This window comes from Sorex fumeus, unplaced genomic scaffold (assembly GCF_029834395.1).
Source record: "Sorex fumeus unplaced genomic scaffold, SorFum_2.1 ptg000014l, whole genome shotgun sequence".
NCBI lineage: Eukaryota > Metazoa > Chordata > Mammalia > Eulipotyphla > Soricidae > Sorex > Sorex fumeus.
In genome coordinates, this window is record NW_026606071.1 from 8012707 (window position 1) to 8032502 (window position 19796).

The 19796-nt window shown below is 35.6% G+C and overlaps 1 protein-coding gene and 1 non-coding gene across 4 annotated transcripts in view; both read left to right on the forward strand.

Annotated features, from left to right (window-relative positions):
- GLS (glutaminase) overlaps nt 1-19796 on the forward strand; it is a 77440-nt gene that overhangs the window by 11450 nt on the left and 46194 nt on the right. For 2 of the 3 annotated variants that reach the window (XM_056111954.1, XM_056111953.1), the window contains exons 2-7: nt 2215-2311; nt 2668-2789; nt 7462-7591; nt 8586-8665; nt 13350-13513; nt 15096-15154. In XM_056111954.1, coding sequence (XP_055967929.1) covers nt 2215-2311; nt 2668-2789; nt 7462-7591; nt 8586-8665; nt 13350-13513; nt 15096-15154 — 652 coding nt within the window. Of the gene's footprint in view, nt 1-2214; nt 2312-2667; nt 2790-7461; nt 7592-8585; nt 8666-13349; nt 13514-15095; nt 15155-19796 lie in introns of those variants that run through there. The other variant, XM_056111955.1, reaches the window with a different exon arrangement.
- On the forward strand, nt 6222-6384 carry LOC130021223 (U1 spliceosomal RNA). The gene has a single exon (XR_008792120.1). It is a non-coding gene; the product is annotated as a U1 spliceosomal RNA (small nuclear RNA).

A 19796-nucleotide genomic window follows, 5' to 3' on the forward strand; every position in this document is an offset into this window, starting at 1 on the left:
GCAATGCTTGGGGGACCACCTTCTGCTGGGCATCAAAATAGGGCTAGCTGCATGCGGTGCCTACAGTTTAACCCTCTACTATCTTTCTGACCCCCTAATATCTTTTATATGGTGTATCGTAAGGTTAAGAGATACATATTTTGTGTTAATTGACATGGCTATAAGCAGAGCAAACCATTTACTGGGGTAGCAAGTACATAGCTTACTCTGCAATTACAAAAAAAAAAACTACCACTATCTGACGTTTGACAAACTATTTTCTGTTAATAGTCATTTTATTTTTCTTTATTATTTTTTGTTTGTTTCTTGGGTCACACCCGCCGATGCTCAGGGATTACTCCTGGCTCTGCACTCAGGAATGACTCCTGGTAGTGCTCGAGGGACCATATGGGATGCTGGGGATCAAACCCAGGTCGGCCGCGTGCAAGGCAAATGCCCTACCCCCTGTAGTATCGCTCTAGCCCCTATCATGTTATTTTTCATTGCATTTTGACAAGTGGCTCCATTTTTCTTTAAATACTAACTCATCTGTTTTGTTGATGCTGTTTAATACTTCTTTTGGACTACACCCAGTGGTACTCAGGATTTATTTCTGGTCCTGTGCTAAGGGATCACTCCTGGTAGTGGTTAGGGGACTATATCTTGTGCTGGGTCCACTACTTCAGGGCAAGCACCCTATCCACTGTTCTATCGCTCTGGCCGCTGTTGAATGCTTTTAAGTCAGGGTGAGACCTAGAAAAATTGGTGGTATCTTGTGAAAGTAGTAACTGTTTAGAGAGCCAATGTACTGTGGTAAAAGAAAAACAGAGGTTCTAATAATATTAGCCAATTTTGGAGTCATGTTAAGTTTTTTTTATGTGTCTGAGCCTCTTGTTTCATATCTGTTAAATAGAAAGTTATTTTCAAGAAATAACATAATTGAATTTCTGCTGTACCAGGAACCATATTATATTTTGCATAGTTTCAGTGCCTTCTGTCTTAAGATATTGGAAGAACTGAAGTAGAAAGCTTGTAATACACAATATTTAGGCATTGATGGAAATATTTCACACTTATTAGTGAAATCTCCCAATCCACTTAAGTTCTTTAAGATCAAAATTGTTTCAGGGAATTCTTTACTATTCAGAATTTATTTTTAACCTGGCCAAGCCATAGAGGTAGCTCATGCTTTGCATTTGGGAAGCCTGGCTTTTTGATCCGTGGCACTACATGGTACCCTGAGAACTTCTTTCTGGAAGAGACCCCCCCAAACACAAAGCCAGGCCTCTGAGAATTAATAGGTTTTCCCCCCCCCGCCCCCGAAATTCCCTGTCCCAGAGACTGAAAACAGTCCTATGTGTTAGTTATTTTAAGGATGACTTTTAAAATTAAACATTAGGGAGATGACTCAGAGGACTAGAGCTCAAGCTTTACATGCAGATGCCTTGGTTTAATCCCCAGAATTGCATGATCCTCCGAGCACATGGTATGAGTGATGTTTAAGCTCTGATTCAGGAATAACCCCTAAGGACCACGAGGTATAGCCCAAAAATGAAATTAAAATTTTCATACTAAAAGTTATTGTGGCATTTGATCTGTATATGTAAGCCTAGATCACTTTAGAAACAGTTATAAATGTATCAGTTGATACAACTCTGCTGAGCAGTGTTTTAAAGGTATAGCATGTATTGAGTTACTTAATCCTTAACAATCCCATGACACAGATGAGATTGTATTTTCTTAGATTGGAAAACTGAATCATGGAAAAATGAATTTATGTAAGTCTACTCAACTGGTAACTATAGCCAGGATTCAAGTAAATTAATTTCTTTTGTTCAGCAGTTACTGTTTAAACTAAATTTAGTTTGACATTTACCTTAACACTTAACTAAACTCTGATTAGTGTGGGTTGATTGTATTAGGTTGTACATAAAGGTATCAACCATAGCGATGGCTGGTTACACATTAGCACAACTAATGATGGTAACAAAATCTGGGATTAAACGATAACTATATTGGTTAATGAATCAAATAATATTTACTTATTTTTCAGTGTGGTTTCAATAATAATGGTTTCATTTGATGAATCAGCATGTATTAAAGACGACCATTACAGTAGTCTTGATGACTAAATCAGCTTAACTAATTTGGCTCAATGATTAATAATTGATATGACTAAAATTCATTTAGAATATTCACACAGGGATTAATTTTATCTTCTCTTTCCCTCTTCAGTAAAATAAAACAAGGTCTGTTACCTAGTTTGGAAGATTTGCTGTTCTATACAATTGCAGAAGGACAAGAGAAAATACCTGTCCATAAATTCATTACAGTAAGTGTTTGTTTTTCTGTCTTCACTTTTTAAAAAATCTGTAATACTGACAATAAATCTGTAATATTGAAATATAGCGTTAAAGGTCTTCTGACGTATAGATTCTGACTGATACTATTTTTCTTGCTGTTTTCAAATCTTCATCATGCTTATTTCAAGGTAATCAGTGAAAGAAAATGAAAGAAACAATAAGAAACATGTCCAGAAAGTGGGTAATAGTGATGCTAAATAAGCCAGATGCATATTCAGTTCTTGGGTAGGAGTTTTTATATACAGGGATTAAGAACTTATAAATGGAATAAGCATAAACATTATTTGCACTCTATATTTACAAGCTCTTATTTTTTTAAAAACAGGCACTCAAATCTACAGGATTGCGAACGTCTGATCCCAGGTTGAAAGAGTGTATGGATATGTTAAGATTAACTCTTCAAACAACATCAGATGGTGTCATGCTAGACAAAGATCTTTTTAAAAAGTAAAAATTTCTGCCAAACCTTTAATGGTGATTTACTATGCTATATGGTGATTTTCTTTTTAATCAAATTGCATCTCTGAAGGCCAGTTTGTCTTAATATAACTAAGAAGAAGATAAGGAAGGAGGATTTATAAACAAACTGAAGAACTTGGTGCACACTAATATTCTATAATAAACTGGGACCCAGAATCTACTTCTTTGAAACCGTTCTAAGGCAATGTAGCCACAGATGTTCCCAGTTTACAGTACCTGGCGGTCCCATTCAGTTTGAGAAAAGCACGCTTTGTCCTGACCTGGCTTAAACTGATTTCCAGTTCTTATGCATGTGTTTCAGGCATTTCCACTATGGTTCCTTTCTTCTTTTTTCTTTTTTTTTCTTTTTGGGTCACACCTGACGATGCACAGGGGTTACTCCAGGCTCTGCGCTCAGGAATTACTCCTGGCGGTGGTCAGGGGACCATATGAGATGCTGGGGATCGAACTTGGGTCAGCTGTGTGTAAGGCAAACGCCCTACCCACTGTGCTATCACTCCAGCCTCTATGGTTCCTTTCTACAAGTCCAAATAGATGACAAAATGAGAGAAAGCTTCAGAGAGCCTTACTCCTTTTACAAATCTCCATTGTGTGTGTCTCTCTTCCTTTCAGACAGACACATTAAATATATAGTCTTTTTATTTTCATTCTTAAAATATTTGAAAACTTAAGGTAAATATTGAAAATTAATGCCTTGATTTGGTTTAATTGCTGTATTTATTTTGACTTTTCAATATTTGAATATTGGCTTATTATTTAATTTTTATTAATGTGTTTATGATAACCTGAGTACTGATAATGTTGTAGTGAACAGCATGTTTATGATGGATTCCAAAGAGTTAAGTGGTATTTTAAACTAATATGGTTATGTGAAAACTATTACAAAACTGTAAACACTCTTATAAGACATAGGCTTAGGCTGACCAAAAACTGTCTAGAAAGTTTATTTGTATGTATGTTTGTATGTATATGTACGTGGGACTAAATGAAGTACTCTGTTTCTTGGGAATATTCTGGTGTATTGAGGTATCTGGATAGCTTAAGTATTTTACGGAGGTCCTGCAAAGCTTCCTGGCATGCTGTAAAGTACTGCTGACAGTTTTGATACTTTTAGTTTTTCCACCCTAAGGTTTTTATTCTACTAATTCAGCTAACCTTAAAGTTAGTCCAAATTGGAACTTTGAATTTCTAGAAACTTAATTCTTTTTGGAAGCAAGAAATCTTTTGAGGGGGCAGGGAAAGTTGAGGGAGCTGGAGTGATCTCACCTCTCTGTGAGTGGGAGGTAACTATAATGGTATCAATCTTCCTGGAGAAATAATAAATGTGTTTCACTTTCAGTTAATATCAGGTGACATCACCATATTGATATCTTGTGTTAAATTTTTGGTTAATACATATATAATACGATCAAGGGAAATATTTGTTTTAGGCATATGGAGCATAATCTGAAAGTTGGAGATTTCCTATACCCATGTAGACAGTTGTTTTAATAGAAGTATATATATATATTTTTTTTGGCTTTTTGGATCACACCCGGTGAGGCTCAGGGGTTATTCCTGGCAGTACTCGGGGGACCATATGGGATACTGGGAATAGAACCCAGGTTGGCCTCATGCAAGGCAAACGCCCTACCTGCTGTACTATCGCTCCAGCCCCCAGAAGTAGAAAATTTTGTGTTGAAAGTGAATACTGTCTTTAGCTCTGGATTTTTAACCATAGAAGTTTTGTTTGTGGATTTCTAATCGTAAAAAGCTTTGTAAGAATTACTTTGTATTGGGGGCTAGAATAATAATATAGCAGGTAGGAATTTGGCTTGCACATGGCTGACCCCGGTTTGATTTTGGTATTCCACGTGATCTCCGGAGCACTGCCAGGAGTAAGTCCAGAGTGCAGAGACAGGAGTAACCCCTGAGTATTGTTGGGTGTGACCCCAAAAGCCAAAAAAAAATGTGTTTTTGGAGAAAATAATATATTTATATGTGTATACTGCTTCATACTCTTAGAGTTTCAATTTATGTTTTACTGCAAATGATTTAAATGAAGTATTTCTAAAGTATTTATGTATTAACATGTATTACCAAATGAAGGGAAAAATAATTCCATGTTCATAGATTATAAAATGAAAGAAAAAGAAAAAAAGAGACTTGATGAAAAACACATGTACTTCTGCTTCAGAGTTCATTTTATGAATTCTACTTTATAGTTACATTCATGATAGTTGTATTTTTACTCCCAAGAGAAAAATAATGTAATTTGTAATGCCCATCAGTGTTTAGATGATCCTGTAAATAGTATGGCCTTTGTTGACCGTAATAATAGACTAGCTAAGACTACTAAGAAAGTATAGCTTTTGCAGCGCTGAGAAAGAACCTTTTTTTCACTGCTGTACATTTTGCTCATTTATAAAGCTGTGTTAAAAGTGCTGATTAGGTTAAATAGTTGAAGGTTAATAATTGAAATTTGTTTTGCACACCTCATACTGAAAAATAGGAAAGCAGATCTAATTTGATACAAATAGTGATTTAAGATAAGGAATTGTTTTTTTTCAATAGAAATGAGTTTAGTATATATTTCTTGCATCTATTATGAAACATAAGGAATGGTAAAAAGGTTTTTAGATTAACATTGAAATAGAAAACAATTTATAAAGAATAGATATCATTGGGATGTCAGTTAATTTTTTTAGGTCTGTAGACTGATAATTCAGACTAATTTTTTTTCCATCTTATTTTGGGTCATATTTATTTTGTCTTTGTTTTTGGGCCACACCCGGTGGTGCTCCGTGCTTACTCCTAGCTCTGTGCTCAGGGATCATTCCTGCCAGGCTCAGGGAACCGTATAGGTTGCCTGGGATGAAACCTGGGTCTCCACATGCAAGGCAAATGGTCACTGTACTCTTTGGGGCACATCTTGATCAACAAAAACAACCTGTTTGTTTTGTTTTGATTTGTGGCCACACCTAACAATGTTCAGGGGTTACTCCTGTCTTTCCATTTAGTAATTACACCTGGAAGATGCTGGGGGTTGAACCCAGGCTGGCCACATGCAAGGCAAATGCTTTACCTGTTGTACTATAGCTTGCCTCCTACAAACAACCCACTCTTTAAAAATGCATTTAGTACTGAATTTGTACCTAAAGCTTTTTATAGTTAGAATGTAAAACCTGGCTCATAATATTAATGGTTATGTGTTAAGGAGTCTTCAATTTAGAGAAAACTGGAAATAAGAAATAAAGATGCAAAAATTTATCATTACCGAAAGAAAAATACTAAGACCATCTACTTTATTTCCCCCTTCATAATTAGTACCAGTTACTTTCATAGAAGTTACAGAGCTTTCTTTCTTATATGTAAATGAAAAGATCATCCTATTTTGAGGGTTAATCAAGGATGAATAATATACTTACCTAATAGGAAGATACCATGATCACAAAGGTGATTTTCCCGGGCTGAGGCTTATCCATTACACTCCAGATGTGCTGACACCTGCGATTTCCCCAAATGTGGGAAACTCAAACACAGAATTTTTTTGTAGGGGAGATTGTGTTTTCACTCTCCCTTAAAAAAAAAAAAAAACAAAGAACAAGGATGAATATTTAAAACAGCACATTTAAAAAAAATCAATATTAAAATGTTAGCACAGTGGTAGGGCGTTTGCCTTGCATGCAGCCAACATGGTTGACCCGAGTTCGATTTCTCCGCCCCTCTTGGAGAACCCGGCAAGCTACCGAGAGTATCTCGCCCGCACGGCAGAGCCTGGCAAGCTCCCCGTGACGTATTCGATATGCCAGACACAGTAACAACAAAGTCTCCAATGGAGACGTTACTGGGCCCGCTCAAGCAAATCGATGATCAATGGGAGGGCCTTTACTTTTACTTTACTTACGTATATATGAGTAATTTTCTCCCCAAAGAAACTCCTCATATATACGTATATTTGTATATTCTTAAATACACCTATATTTTGGCCTGAATCATTTTTAGAACAAAATGGAATATTCAGATCATTGGATATCTTGCCCCTCCCTTCCATATGACTTGCCATATCCTTATTTTGTTATGTAAGGCCACACCCAGCAGTGCTCAGGGTTTATTCTTGGCTCTGCAGGGACCTTATGTGGGGCAGTGGATCAGACCTGGGTTGACCACATGCAAGGCGCAGACACCTTACCTATCCACTGTACTAAAACAGGGACCCACTGTCCCGTTTATAAGATATAAAAATGTTCAAAAATTTTTTTAACATTTTTGTATCTTATGCAAATAGCATATAACAATCTCAGCAGTAACATTAAAATCTGATTTGTTAGCCAAGTGTCATGCTGAATGATTAGCAGTTGGCATGTAAGAAACTTGTTTTAGATAGTATTCATACTTAATCTGGTGTGGTGCTCTAGTGTTTTAATCTTTGACACATCTTTAGGTGCATCTAATTTATTTAACTTGTTCAACAGCTTACACGCTACTACATTCAAGGCTGCTTGAGGAAAAGAAAATAACAGCATAATTTATAGTTTATTTGTTGTACAGAATAATTTCTCTATTGTTTGAAAAATTCTCCTAATTAGTATTGTTATTAGTAGGCTATAATACCTGAAAGGCACCCATTCTATTGACTCTTTTTTCTCACATTCCACAGATGTGTTCAAAGCAACATTGTTTTGTTGACCCAAGCCTTTAGAAGAAAGTTTGTCATTCCTGACTTTATGTCTTTTACCTCACATATTGATGAATTATATGAAAGTGCTAAGAAGCAGTCTGGAGGAAAGGTAATATTTTTGATGTAAATATTTTCCTAAACCAGTTAATAAATGAAGATCAGCTGAAATTGAAAGACTAATTGAGTAATTCTCTTGTATTTTTCTACTAGAATTAAAGTGAAGTCACTGGATTAAGTGATAGTAGTATGTTTTATTTATTTTCATAGTGCTGTGGATAGAATTTAGGTCAATGCTGTTGAAACATATCCCGGCCTTTACTCAGAATAGTTTGCTGTTTGGGCCAGAGAGGTTAATAGGGGTTAAGGTCTTTTTTTGCCTTTCACATGTCCCACTCTGGCCCTAGGCTCAGCATCACATATGGTTTCCATTGCATGGCCTGGATTAAGCTCTGTGGGCACAGCTGGTGGGTATGGCCACAAACCCTCCACCACCAAATCAAAACTTAAGTTTTAAGATAGTTAAAAGATAGTTTAAGATAAACTAAAAGATCGTTTAAGATAGTTTAAAAATCATGACCATAGTTAAATAATTTTCCTTAAAATTTTAAGTCTTTAGAAAACAAAGAGGATGATGAAGACTGAGATAAATCACTTCAAAGCTCACCTATAATGCTGTAGTGTATTTTTTCCCTGAACCTTTTTTTTCTTTTTTTAAAAAACGTGGTGGCCCCTTGCTTTACACGGTAGGGTGCCTGTGGTCTGTCTGGTGTTGGTGCCCCCACCAGAGCCATACTGCATGGTGCTCAGGAGGTCGTGCAGTGTCAGGGATTTAACTCAGGGCCTTTCACATTTAGGTCCGTAACTTCTGTTCTTAGTTTTTAGTGAGTAGAATTAAACATATGTGTAAATAAATGTACAATATTAAATATATGCATGCAGGTCAGCCCTGATGAACTTTCCTCTGGACCTTTATTGAATATTAATTATTAAGTATTAAGATAGATTAAAGTAAAAAAAGATATATGGGAAACTAAATTAGGATACAGTTTTGGGTAGAAAAAGTATTTTGTATATTATATCTTTCTTTCTAACATTTTGAATAGGTTGCAGACTATATTCCTCAGCTAGCCAAGTTCAGTCCTGATTTGTGGGGTGTGTCTGTTTGTACAGTGGATGGACAGAGGTAAGTATTTGCAATCAATTAAAACTGTCTTAAATTTTGCATAATGGTTAGCATGAGAATAGAGATGAGCATTGTCTATAATGGAAATTTGTCTTAATCTGTCAAATTTGAGAAGGTAGATACAGGTTTTAATTTTCAGAAGCTCAATTGAAATAATACTTTTGTCCTGAATTGATGACACTTCATATATATTATTCACAGTTTATCTATCATTTTTGTACCTCATGCTCCTGATAAACTAGCCTCATAATTAAGACAATATAGTATAGTATAATCTTTACCAGCTATTTCCATAGTTAGAAGTCAATTGTGAAATCCATGGCACTTTATGAAGACCATGAAATCAGTATTTGTAGAGTGCTCACATTATTAGCATGGTCCATTGACAGACAAATAAGGACCTAGCAGAATATGATAAAATAAAAATGTAATCTTCAAAGAGAGTGATATCATTTAAGAATTTTTAATTTTGGGCTGCACCAAGAGTGCTCAGTGCATACTCCTGGCTCTTTGCTCAGATATCATTTGTGTTGGTGTCCTGGAGATCATACAGTACTGGGGATTGAATCAGAGTCTATTACATACATGTACTGCTGTGCTACCTCTCCTGTCCCTAAATACCTTTATTATAAATAGTCCTTTTCATTTTTAATACTTATTCTCAAGTATTTACAATAAAAATATATACATACATAATTCTCAAGTATTTACAATAAAAATATATATACATAGTTTAACCTACTCATGAGGAATCCGAGACTCATAGTTAATATAATACTGTTAGAGGTGAAATTAGACCGTAAGTCCTTTCTGGTTTATATTTTTTCCACAATGGAAATTTTTATTATTTGTAGGAAATTATAAGTATGTAATGCTTCTCCATAGTTTTTGTCTTAAACATAGTGTTGGCTATTTTGATTATCTGGAGATTTTAAAATTTTAATTTGTTTTTAATTGAATCATGAGATACACAGTTACAAAGTTGTTCATGATTTGATTTTAGTCATACGGTATTCCAACACCCATCCCATCACCAGTGTACCTTTCTCATCACCTGTGTCCCCAATTTCCTTCCTGCCATCCCTTGCCCACCCTGCCTTTATGGCAGGCATTTCCCCCCACTTCGTTTTTCTCTCTCTCCCCCTTTCTGTCTCTGTCTCTGTCTGTCTGTTTGTCTCTCTCTCTCTCTCTCTCTCTCTCTCTCTCTCTCTCTCTCTCTCTCTCTTTCTCGTTCTTCCTCGCTCTTGCCTCTTGCTCTTGTTCTCACTCTGTATCTGGAGAATTTTTTGAGAGATCCTTCAGCCAGTGCTCAGGAATTCGGGGACCACTCTTGGTGACAGTTGGACCAGGTGGCTCCTTGTTAGGGCCGAGAATGCAGTGCTACTTGCGCCCTGAAGTCCTGGAGCTCTTGGGGATCACAACCAGCACATCGAGCAATACTTGTAGGGCATGTGATACCAGAATTGAGCCTGAGTCACTCCTGTCCGTTTCTTAAGTCCCCAACCTCTTACCTAGAGAATATTTAAAGTTGACTTTGGAATTAAGTGCATATTTTTATTTTAACCCAGAGGTAGTGCAACAGGATTTAATCAGATTTTAGTATGACAATCAAGTTGAAATTACTGTCTGAATTAGAAATTATTCATGAATTTGATGCTTTAAAACAGTTTCTTTTATTTCTTAAATTTGGGCCATACTTAGCACTGTGTTCAAGTATAACTTTTGGTGTGGCTCTAAGAGCCTGATGCAGTGCTGGGGAATGAATGAGGTTGGTTATTTGCCAAGCAAGTGCCATGCTTCCTGTACTATTTGGTCCATACTACATATTGACTTCCTTTTTTTTTTTTTTTTGTGGGAGTGAGTGTTTGGTGTACAGGGTCTACTCCAGGAGGTATCTGGAGGATCAGATGGTGTAGGTGATTAAACTTGGGCCTTCTGTATGCAGTGATTGCATTCAGTCCACTGAGTTATCTCTCCTCGTGAGAGATGATTTTCACTATTAATTAGTTATGTTTTGGGGGATTATTGGGAACAGTTAGTAGTTAAACAAATAAAAAAACGGGTTTGTTGAACTTGGTAGACACTACCTTGCATATGACTGATTCAAATTTGATCCCTGGCACCACTTAATGGTGGTTCCCTAAGCCCCACCATGAGTGATCGATCCCTGAGTGCAAAGCCAGAAATAAAATCCCGAGCACAGCCATATATATAGAATGGCACCCCCTACCCCTAGCAAGTAAACAAACAAAAAAATCCTAAGGATTTTGCCCATAACACACTTAACATTCTAGGCTTATTCAGAATTTTTCCATTTTGAAACTATTCATTGAGTTTATCCAGTTTAGTAAGTTTTCTTTTTTAGTCTGTTTTTTACTGATTATGATTACATCTAGTCTCTAACTTTAGTGCCAGCTCTTTTTGGGTTTAAAAAAGCTGTAAGCTATTTTTTTTTTTATTGGACTGAAATTGTGAGTATATACATATATATGGGCTGAAGTGGTAGCACAGCAAGGAGGGCATTTGCATTGCAGCCAACCTGGCCTAGCCTGGTTCAATTTTCCCGACCCTCTCGGAGAGCCCAGCAAGCTACCAAGAGTATCTCGCCCGCACAGCAAAGCCTGGCAAGCTACCCGTGACGAATTTAATATGCCAAACACAGTAACAACAAGTCTCACGATGGAGACGTCTCGTTAGTGGTCCTGCTCGAGCAAATTGATGAACAGGAGGACCGTGACTGTGTTACATACATACATATATATATATATATATATATATATTTTGCAGAATAATGCATTTGTGGACAAGGCCTCAGAATAAAATTGGATCTAAAAATAAAATTGAATATAAACTGAGTTTTTTTTTTAAATTTTTAAATTTTTTTTCTTCTTATATTTATTTATTGAATCACTGTGGGAAAGGTTACAAAGCTTTCAGGTTTAAGTCTCGGTCATACAATGATCAAACACCTTTCCCTTCACCAGTACTCATTTTTCACTACCAAGAACCCCAATATACCCCCTTTCCCACCCCTCCCAATGCCTGTGAGGCAGATGATTTCTACTTAACTCTTCTCTACATTGATTACATTCATTATTTCGACAAAAGATGCACCATTATTGTTCAGAATTCCCCCCCAACAATCAGAATTGCTGAAAAGGCATTGTGAAATACTTTGTTTTCTATAACTGGTTATGAGAATCATGTAATGTCATGCAGCCCTAATAGCGGCCACGCGATTTTGGATTTCTGCAAAGAGCTAGATAATTTCGAGATTGGTTTCTGTGCATCTGGTGTTACGGCTGTGCCAGAGAGCCACTCCTGGGGGGCAACTCCGTAGGGCGTGAAGGACGAGCCGGTATTGCCCCCCTTCCCATGAGACTGCAGTTGCCCCATCACCGCCGGCTCATACCTGGCCTTCCTATAAGTTCTGAGGTGGCGACCACCTTGCTGCGGGGGGTTGGGGAGGTGGGGGGTGGGGGGTGGGGGCAGGTGGAAGGGAACAATACCCTTTCTCTCCCAGGGAGGCATGGCTCTATAGTTTAACGCATGGTCCATTCACTTTTCTGCCTCAATTCTCAGGGCTCTGGATTCAGTCCTTTTGCCTCTGTAGACTTACAAATTTTTGTGCTTGGGTTTCAGTTATACAATGATCGAATACCCATCCCTCCACCAGTGCCCATTCTCCACCACCACTGATTCAAGTATCCGTCCCCCCCCCCATCCAACCCTGCCTCTGTGGTAGGGCACTCCCTTTTGTTCTCTCTCTCCTTTTGTGTGCTGTGGTTTGCAAAAGAGGAATTGAGTGGAAATCACGTTCTGTCTATAGTCTATCTTCAGCATGCATCTCCCATTCTGGGCAGATCTTCCCAATACCTTTTATTTGGTGCTCCCTTCTCTATCTGAGCTGCCTTTACCCCTAGAGTGTGCGACTGGCCTCCAAGCCATGGAGTAAACCTCCTGGTATTTATCTCGGCTATTCTTGGATGTTAGTCTCCTATTTTGTTACTTTATATTTCCCAGATGAATGCATTCTTTCTATGTCTATCCCTCTCTTTCTGACTCACTTAGCATGATACTTTTCATGTAGTACCACTTGTATGTAAATTTCATGACTTCATCCTTTCTAACAGCTACATAGTACTCCATTGTGTAGATGTACCAAAGTTTCTTTAACCAGTCATCTGTTCTAAACTGAGTTTTTAGCATATACTGACCAATTTAGTCATTGATATCTGAAAGTGTGCTTAGAATGAAATTTTTACTCAATTATCTAATTTTGAACTATCTTCCTACCCAGTACATTCATTTTTTAAATAAACATTTATAGTATCTTTTTTCATTTTTAAATATTTTTATTAAGACACCATAATTTGCAGTTATTCATGATTGAGTTTCAGGCATACAATATTTCAACACCATTCCCTTCCCTCCGCTTCGATGTGTTCACTGCCCTCCACAGATGTTCACAGTTTTCCTCCGACCTATCACCCTACCTCTATGACAGGCACAATTTTTTTTTTGCAGTATCTCTTTTTAATAAAAAATACATATCTATTTCAAGTAAGTGTGCAGATAAGCAATGGGAATACTTGCAAAATTAGCATCTTAAAAATAACACCAATTATGTGTTTATATTTTCCATTGTTGATCTTAATAGTTTGCAAAATCTACTTTTAATTAGGCATTCTATTGGAGATACCAAAGTTCCATTTTGTCTTCAGTCCTGTGTAAAACCTTTGAAATATGCCATTGCTGTTAATGATCTTGGAACAGAATATGTTCATCGTTATGTTGGAAAAGAGCCGAGTGGATTAAGATTCAACAAACTGTTTTTAAATGAAGATGGTAAGAATGACACGAAAATTAGTTGGAAAAAAGATATACCTCATTTTTTTGTTTAAAAAGTTACTTTTTAAAATCTTTGGAGAAAAATTGAAATCGTACTCTTTCTGTTTATTGTGAAATTTCTGTGACACTTTATATAGATACTTAGCCTCCTGCTTAAATTACTAAGAATCTGGGGATTGAAATACCATGGAGAAGTGAGCTAGGGAGAAAATAGTGGCAAAAGAATAAGATTTATCACTTTATAATCACATATTACAAAAATCTCACTGTATGGGATTTGCTTAAATAATTCCCTGGAATGTATGTAGCTGGGCAGAAGGCTATGTGTGACTTTTATTCAATGTTGGTTGAATTGTTTAAGCTTAATAATGATTTACATAAGTGTTTATGCCCTATTTTTATGTAATTCACATAAATTAAAAATTTTGTGGTAGAACGATGTTTTAGTTGAGAGTACATTTTTTTTTTGTCTTTTAGAACATCTAATCTTTGAGCGATAGCACAGCGGTAGGGCATTTGCCTTGCACGCAGCCAACATGGCCGACCCAAGTTCGATTCCTCCGCCCCTCTCGGAGAGCCCGGCAAGCTACCGAGAGTATTCGATATGCCAAACACAGTAACAACAAAGTCTCCAATGGAGACGTTACTGGGCCCGCTCGAGCAAATCGATGATCAACGGGAGGGCCTTTACTTTACTTTTAATCTTTGAAAGATATCTTGAACGAAAATAGTTGGATAATTAGCAAGAGCTGCAACTATTTTACAGAAATTCACCTATTAAAAAAAGAAAATTAAGGGCAAAAGTAGCACTTTTGAAATGACAAATTTTAAAATACGTATTGGGTTTTTTGGTTTATTTTGGGACAACATCCGACTCAGGACTTACTCCTGGATCTGCGCTCAGGGATCATTCTGGTGGGCCGGAGGGACCAATATGGTTTGCTGGGGATTGAAATCGGGTTGTCCTTACACCCTAACTCTGTACTCTCTTTTTGGCCCCTGTGATTCTTTGATTCTTTTATAGAAATATTTACAAAGTTATTCATGATTGAGTTTTAGGTGTTTCTCATGTAGGGCTGGAGCGATAGCACAGCGGTAGGGCGTTTGCCTTGCACGCAGCCAACATGGCCGACCCGAGTTTGATTCCCCCGCCCCTCTCGGAGAGCCTGGCAAGCTACTGAGAGTATCTCGCCCGCATGACAGGGCCTGGCAAGCTCCCTGTGATGTGTTCGATATGCCAAACACAGTAACAACAGAGTCTCCAATGGAGACGTTACTGGGCCCACTTGAGCAAATCTACGAACAACGGGAGGGCCTCATGTAGGATATAACAAAACACATAGTATAGGCCTTTGTGATCCTTAAAGCAACTTCTTAGTAGTATGTTACTGGTTTGCTATGTAGCTGATTAAAATACAATCCTCCACTCTCCAGTCTTGTCTCTTTCCCCCTACCCTCATTTCTAAATACTGTAGGGCATAACGAAGAATAAAATGTTCATGGTACTTAGTCTATATATTACAGAAAGTGATTTAGTATTTGAAAGAATACATGTTTAATTTTTTTTTAAATTTTACAGATAAGCCACATAATCCTATGGTAAATGCTGGTGCAATTGTTGTGACTTCATTAATAAAGGTAAAATTTTAACATTTCCTTTTAATCTAGTACACGTTTAATTACTAAGGCATAAAGATCTTGTTTTTTTAATGAGAAAATGAATTTTTTTTGGTGGTAAAAGTTTACAATATAAAAGTTTAAGATTTCAAAAAAATTATCTTAAATGATGTAAGAAAAAATCAAATAGGTGACTCAAGTTCTAATATTTAGTCTTGAACTTCTGAATAATTCTGAAGATCTGGCAAAAATTCAGAAAGTTTCTGCTCAACAGTAGGCACCAAAGTTTTTCTTAAAGTTTTGATTTTTTTCCTCGTTTTTCTTCCCTTTGACTTTTTAGATTGAAGAGATCTAATCAGAATTAAAAGCTTTCTTACTGTTTCATTATTGTTGTCAATTTAGGTAGGAGCACATGTTCTGGTAGTTCGTGTTAAGTACATTTACTTTTGAATTGAAGCTTTTCATACCCTCAAGAACTGTAATCTCAGTTTTCATTTGAACTTGTTTCATTTGCTTTACTTATAAAGTCATTCTCATAACTCAAGGCTTATTTTAGTAAGTCAGTAACAACAAAGTCTCCAATGGAGACGTTACTGGGCCCGCTTGAGCAAATCGATGATCAACGGGAGGGCCTTTTACTTTTTACTGATGGAAATTCTCAATATTTTAAAAATAAGTATTTGAAAAGTCTCTTGGGGCACTATTTGCATTTTCAATTTTTAATTATAAATTTTATATGAAGTATCATTTGTATTTGTAATGCTTATATCCATCAGCAAATCTGTTCCTGCTTATTCTAGGCTTGGAAAATATAGCACCATGGCATTGTAAGATGCATTATTGAGGAGTTCAGTTATATAAGGGCTATTTGAGTATAAAATATGCCATTGACTCAATTAATAAATTTCAGTACATCTCCCCTTAAATTTTAATAAATTGCTTATGTTCATGAGAAAGAAACTTTGAAATAGAAGGTTTTTTAAAGTATTTGTTATTTTAATATAAGTACTTCATAGTATTAACTTCGTAGCTCCTAAGATATATATTATAGTTAGTGACTATTATTAAATAATTTTTAATGAAATTAATAGCTATGAAGTTTTCATCCTCTTATGGTACTATCTAGTTATATATTTTCTAATAGAAAAATAATTTGAGGTGAAAGAAAAATCTTTATTGTATGAAATTACACGAATAGTGCAAGGCATAGTCCTGTCTTCAAGTACCTTGCATTGTATTATGGACTATGGACCATTATAGTGTAATTCAGATATTGTAATGAAAAGAGTATTATTAATAATTGCTCAGATTTAATCAGGTAACTTTTAATTTGGAGGTGTTAGTAAAGTTACGAAAATGCAGTGCGTAAGTGCATACGTTAGTGCTTGAATAGAGTATCACTAGAATAGTTTGGAACTTTGGGGATCTTCCCAGAAATATGTTCACATATCATGATTGTATATAAACTTTTCATAGTTTATAGGCCTTTTGAAGCTGATCTTTGAAATTACCACTAGAGAAAGATTAACTTGGTACACCAATAGTATTTTCAAGAAAGGGAATATGTAAATGATTAATAGACACATTCTTAACTGCATGAAGTTTAAACATCTGTTTAATGATTTTTAGGTTTAATATACTAGTGTTAATACTGCACATGGGAAATGCATGTATCCTCACACCATCCCTTCATTAGTTTCACATACCATTTTCACTCACAAGGCATAAAAACATTTTGAGCCACAATAATACAAGCACTATGAAACAGTTAAACTCTTTTATGCAGTGTGTATATGATTTGATGTCGAGCAGTGAAAAATAATAACTGTCATCTTGCATTTATCAGTGTTCAGTCCATAAAATTAAAAAAAAATTTAATTTACCAGCAGAGCTTGAAATGAGACCTGGGGGAGATGGTTCTTTATGTCACTCTCTTTGAATTTTTTTGTTTTGCTTTTAGAAGGTGTTTCACAGGTTTGGTTTTGTTTTGATGAAGTTCATAAAAATCTTGGAGGGGTAAGCCTAATATACCCCACTTTATAACTAAACTACTCCAGAGTATAGTATTTTTATAAGTTCTTTTAAGGAAACAATTCAAAATCTATATCTCTCTGTACATGATATCTGTGTGCCTTTGATCACAAAATATTAAAAGATCTATTTATCTATCTATAAATATATATTATATATATATGTAGATAGAGTGAATAACCTGACTAATTGATTTTCGAAGTAAAATTTGAGCTCTCCTGGTTTTCTTTTTCTTGTTCAATAGAATTTAGTCTTCCACATTTAATATATGTGCTTTCTATTTGTCTTCATAACATATTTGACTCTAGCATGGCAATATTGTCTCCAGAAGAGAGTTGTTTTAATTTCTGTATGAACAAAAAAATTGTCTTGGGTCAGGCTTAATTTTTCTTTGGATGCACATAGTCATTAATTGGTCTTTAGTCAATGTCTGATATTTATAAGAAACCATACGGACCTTTCCTTGTGGAGTTTGTATTTGAGTAACGGAAGCATAGATGCTGTTTTACCATGGCTCCTAGCTATGACTTCTGTTTTTAGTTCCTTTGGTTGTTGACCTTGAGGCTATTCCCCACTTGTGGTGCTGTTAAAACATTTTTTGTTGTTACTTTTGTCCCCCAACTCATACAGAATAACTAGTCTTTAGTAAGACTATTTATTTCTTAATTTTGTAGTATTGATATTTTTTCCTTGTAGGATTGGTGGTGATCCTCAGGAAATGGGGGAAGAGGCAGAGCAAAATGTTCAAAAGGATTAGCAGATTATGGAAAAAAGGATTTGCTCAGAAGGAACCTGTTGCATAAATTCTAACTACCTAAACTTATAGGAAAACTCCAATATTTAAAATTTTTAACGTATACATAGGTAAATACCTTCATAACAACAGATGTCATTTTGTACTTTAAAGTGCACATAATAAAAATAAGGTATTACACTTCCTCTCTCAATTTGTAACTACTTAATTTATAAGGATACTTTTTAAAAAGTGGTTTGTTTTATTTGACTATGTGGTTGCTTGATTTCAAGGACACTAAAAATACATTTGAAAGGAGCAGTTACTTTGGATGAAATAGCAGTATCCTTACGTAATTTTTTTTCTTTCTAGTGGCAAAAATTTCACCTAGTTGCAGTTTAAATATTAAGGTCTAAAGATAATACAAGGGTTAAGGTAGGAAAATAAGGGCACCATATTAATAAGGTAATTGTCACACTTCTTCAAAGATAAAAAGTAAGTTAACATTGCCTTCTATGTTTAAATTCTTTATCCTCAGGTAATTTTTACTTTATTATTTGAGTAAAGTCTTAAAATCTGAAGTAGTTCTGATTTTTAGTTTTTTTTCTTTGTCTTTTTTAAAATTTAACTTTGTTGCATGAAAAGAGAAAGTCAGTTAAAAATATGTAAATATGTAAAGCTCACTTTGGTAATTTTAGCAATGACTTGTAGAGTAAAAAACCACATGATTAAGACAGTTTGTGCTGCTGGGAAGCAATGGATTTGGACTTGGTAGAATTCATAAAACAGAAGAATGGTTTTTTTACTAGCATTTTTATCAGTTAATGTATTTGACACTTAAAAATGAAGGACTTGATTTATTTTCTGATATTTTAAAGAGTTCATCTATGAAGAAAATTTATTTTTATAACGTCATTTTGAGCTATCTTTGCCTCTGCTATTCCTTATTTCTTCTATGACCTATAAATTTTTGGAGGAGGGATGGAGAGAGCCTTCAGGTCCCTCCTGGTGATTCCAGCCTAGCAGTGCAGAGGCCAGATTACCAGATGGTGCTCAGAGGCCTTCAGGGCTGCACCCAGTGGTGCTCCGAGGACCATGTGCTGGGAACTGAACAAAGATCAGCCACTGCAAAGTATGTGCCTCAACTTAACCTGGGTAATCACGCGAGCCCCTTACTTCTAATTTTTGATTGGCTTTCATATGTACATTGTTTATGAATGTAAAAAAAGATCTACCTAAAAGGTAACTGGTTTTTGCATTGACTTTAATTTAAAGTGCCTTTATATAAGATGTAGGATATTCCTGCCAGTATTGCTGTATTAACTATTACAGTGTAGAATAAGTAAGTAAATTAATTTTAGTATATTAAAAATGCTATGAAAAATTTCCAATGTAATTATATTCTTTTGGTAGCCAGTATAAAAACTTACTGTGTCACCCACCTTTATCACATTTTCATGTTTTTCCACATAGGACTGAAAATTCTTTTTTTCCCCTTCTTTAGGACTGAAAATTCTTGAATTTAATAGATATGTTTATGGAAATTTAGTTTGGATAATTTTCTAGTCTAGTCTGATTACTAGTCTCAAACCCTGTAGTTTACTTTTTAAGAGTCTGGATTAGAAATTTCAGTAGATGCTTTTTTTTTATTTTTAGTATTTCTTTACCATTTTGCAAATTTCTCTAACTTTTTGATGATTAATGACTTTTAATACTTGTGGTGATTTCTTTTTTTAAATAAACATCCTGGTTTAATTTTCCAAAAGTTAAGTGGGCATGATACCAGTGTCTAAATCTCATCTTTCATATATGAGACTTTCTTAAAATTAATTTTTTGTCTGGTCAGTTCGGTCAAGTGTCCCCTCACTTTGCAAAAGAAAGGTGAACTTGTTTCATGCC